This window comes from Melampsora larici-populina (assembly GCF_000204055.1).
Source record: "Melampsora larici-populina 98AG31 unplaced genomic scaffold MELLAscaffold_65, whole genome shotgun sequence".
In the NCBI taxonomy this organism is placed as follows: domain Eukaryota; kingdom Fungi; phylum Basidiomycota; class Pucciniomycetes; order Pucciniales; family Melampsoraceae; genus Melampsora; species Melampsora laricis-populina.
In genome coordinates, this window is record NW_006768829.1 from 44,448 (window position 1) to 47,546 (window position 3,099).

A 3,099-nucleotide genomic window follows, 5' to 3' on the forward strand; every position below is an offset into this window, starting at 1 on the left:
TCACTACCAATCCGACGGATTGATGAAATATTACCAATCCAAAGCCAAGGATTGACAGATATCGAAACGAGAGGAAAGGGGTGTCATAATGACTAGCCCTCATGATGAAGAAAGAAAGATCTTTTCGAGCTTTCAACTGATCAATTTGTTTAGAAACGATCATTTCGTTTTGCTAGTTCAACAACATCATCTCTTTATCAGAATAATCTTACATATCTCTCTCTCTCTAACCAATCAACCTCAACAATAACCACATCATAATTCAATTCCTCATTAATCTCAATTATCATTTATTTCCACCTTTCAATCAGTTTCTACCGTTTAATTCCACATTTTGATCAGTTTTGCTTTATCAATAATACCCAATTGACCTTTAATCATTACTATCAAGAATTTAATCAATAACATTTACGTTCACCAACATGAGTGACCCATCTTACTGTAGCAACTCTGAAGGAGATCAATATTCACATATCAGTGACTCTGAGCCTGAAATTTATGAAAAAGATGTATACGAAGACGAAGAAGATGAACAAGTTGTATACGAAGACAAAGACGAAGAAGATGAACAAGATGTATACAAAGATGAAGAAGATGAAGAAGTTGAAGAAGTTGAATTCAAAGATGAAAAACCTTATCTTGCTTCGAAAAATCTTGTTACTTCTCCTCCGTTACAGTCTCAGGGAAACAAATCATCCAATTCTACAAATTCGACCAAGGGAAAACCTCCTCTTACTTCTCCGCCATTACAGTCTCAGGGAAAGAAATCCTCCATTTCTACCAATTCGACGAAGGGTCAGAAGGTGGCTATCAAAGTTAAGAAAACCTTCAGGCTACCCTTGGACCGTCCATCTTTCGAAACATTCATAGATGACAACACTACCCTTGACGACGAAGGTTATCCATTATTCCCAAATGGAAACACTGTCTTTCTTCGACTATCAGCCGAGCAAAAGTTCACCAACTGGGGGACTTTTGGATTCACTTATACATCGTCTGGTGGCAAAAGCAAAGGCCCAGGTGACTGGCGAACAGTCAGATATAGCTGTCTAGGGGTCATAGTCTGCAAGAGTCTTGGTTGCGATTATCTTGGATCACCGCCAACAGCAGCCCCCAAGAGAGCAGAATGGATGAGCAAGTTAGTATTTCAAAGTATCAATATTTTGAAAAAGATGATAGTTCTGACCATTATCGCTCTCATATGGATTTAGACCTCAGAAATGTCCTGCTGCAAGGTGTACTGAGGAACTTCAATATATTGAATGTAATGACACCTTATGCCGGTTGGACGAACATGTCAGCGGCTGGGGCATCATACGCCACTCTGGGATCCATAACCATCGATGGCCTCGACGTGGCAAGCCGGACAAGTTGTCTTTGGCCAAGTTTGCCAAACGGGTAGTTGAAAACCCTGATGTGGGACCATTACGACACAAGGTACACTCGAATTCATTTCATTCTGCACCATTTCAAAAGATTACTAATAATTATTTGATTGCAAGGTCGGACGAGCTCCTGCCGGCAAGAAGGAAATTGTTACCGCTAGCAACATCCATGCAGGTTTTGGCAACCTACATCGGACTGGTTACTATCGACGTAAGCTCCTTGGGGAAGCAGGTGTTATCCCCGAAAAGAGTGTTCCAGGAGCGGCAGACAACTTCATTATGGACATGTATCACTGGTCTGAGTATGTTTTCTATTTCAAGATAATTATATTCTTTGTGATTACGATACTTATATATATTCTGCCACTTCTTTTTGGTCTTCCTGGTTTAATTCTGGCTTCAGGCGCGGTTTAAACGTTGTATCATGTTCTATGAAGCGTGTGAACATGCACATGACCTTTCAAACGGATTGGATGCATCAGCAGCTGATGGCTCGAGACGAGGACAACAGGGTCTATCACTACGCCAGATCACTGATTTACCACTGAGTTTAGAAAATTGAAACTGTAGAAAAATATCACCAATACGAGGATCTGCGACGATGGATCCCAATTCTTTTGACTTGGCTGAAAGGCATGACGGAAAATCACTACGCCGCACACTTCAGTACCCTGATGAAACAATTCAAGCATGCCGAAATAACCGTCAAGGAACGTGATACGCTGGTTCGACAGGTAGTTGACTTTTCATTGGCCCAAAAGAACGGATTTGTCAAAGCGTACATGAAGGTTTTTAAGGAGACTGATCCGGCAGTGGCACTTTCCAAACTTCAAGGTTGTCATGAACATTTTCGAGCTCAAGTCACTCGGGTCAAGCGCAACCGAGCAATTATACCTGAAAAGGATGAGGTATGTGTTTAATTATTACAATTCCATTTGTATTTCATATTGCTGATATTTTTATATTTGAATTTACAGGATTCATTTCAAGCGCAAGCATCTTCACTTTTAAAACTAGACCGGCCAGGTAGTTTAACTTTTGATGAGAAGTTAAAAAAAATGATTAAGCAGTTCCCAAAAGCCAAACGGTGGCTTGAATGGTGGAAAGCATCCGACATAAAGTCAATGCTTTTCAAATCACGACAAAAGCAACTTGACGACGATAGCCTTTGCGATGACATCATGCCGTCAACAACGAATGCACAAGAATCGATGCATCGTGTGTATTACATGATAGCGTATGTTTTTGATTTTTCTTTGTAAGCTTTTGAATTAATCATTGAATTTCTTTTTTTCCTTCACAGCAAAGGAAACTGCTCCATTCAGATTGGTATCGTGCAGCTGTATGCCTTGGTGGCCTGTCTTGAAAGGGACCATGAGGACAGGCTTCGCGGTGTGGCAATAGTGTATGGGGATGAGGCTAAGAACTACAAGAAAGTAGCACAAGTTCTTGGCTGGACCAAGAAATCTCGAGAACAGCGCGAAGCTAAGAACGATGGAAGACCCCTGGATACGACTGATGCATTGCTAGGACGTAGCAAGAAGCTTGGACGTCCTAAAGGTTCCGTGAATGTGGACCGGAACCCGGTCACTACGTACCCTGGATTTTATGCTTCCTCAACTCCTGGTTGTCAATTCAGGTGTTGGCTTGATGCCATGACTGAATGCTTGTATGCCATTCATACGGCGTTGTGTACACCAAGTCTTCAGGAAAA

General features: G+C 41.4%; 2 protein-coding genes across 2 annotated transcripts; both read left to right on the forward strand.

The window, feature by feature from the left end:
• Positions 1 to 422: 422 nt before the first annotated feature.
• On the forward strand, positions 423 to 1,829 carry MELLADRAFT_94049 (uncharacterized protein; the record flags this gene model as incomplete). Its single annotated transcript, XM_007416852.1, has 4 exons — positions 423 to 1,138; positions 1,302 to 1,437; positions 1,503 to 1,687; positions 1,823 to 1,829. The coding sequence occupies 4 exons, from the start codon at positions 423 to 425 to the stop codon at positions 1,827 to 1,829; spliced, it is 1,044 nt and encodes a 347-aa protein (XP_007416914.1).
• Positions 1,830 to 2,059: 230 nt separating this feature from the next.
• Positions 2,060 to 2,751, forward strand: MELLADRAFT_94050 (uncharacterized protein; the record flags this gene model as incomplete). Its single annotated transcript, XM_007416853.1, has 3 exons — positions 2,060 to 2,293; positions 2,363 to 2,622; positions 2,694 to 2,751. The coding sequence occupies 3 exons, from the start codon at positions 2,060 to 2,062 to the stop codon at positions 2,749 to 2,751; spliced, it is 552 nt and encodes a 183-aa protein (XP_007416915.1).
• Between the last annotated feature and the right edge of the window lie 348 nt (positions 2,752 to 3,099).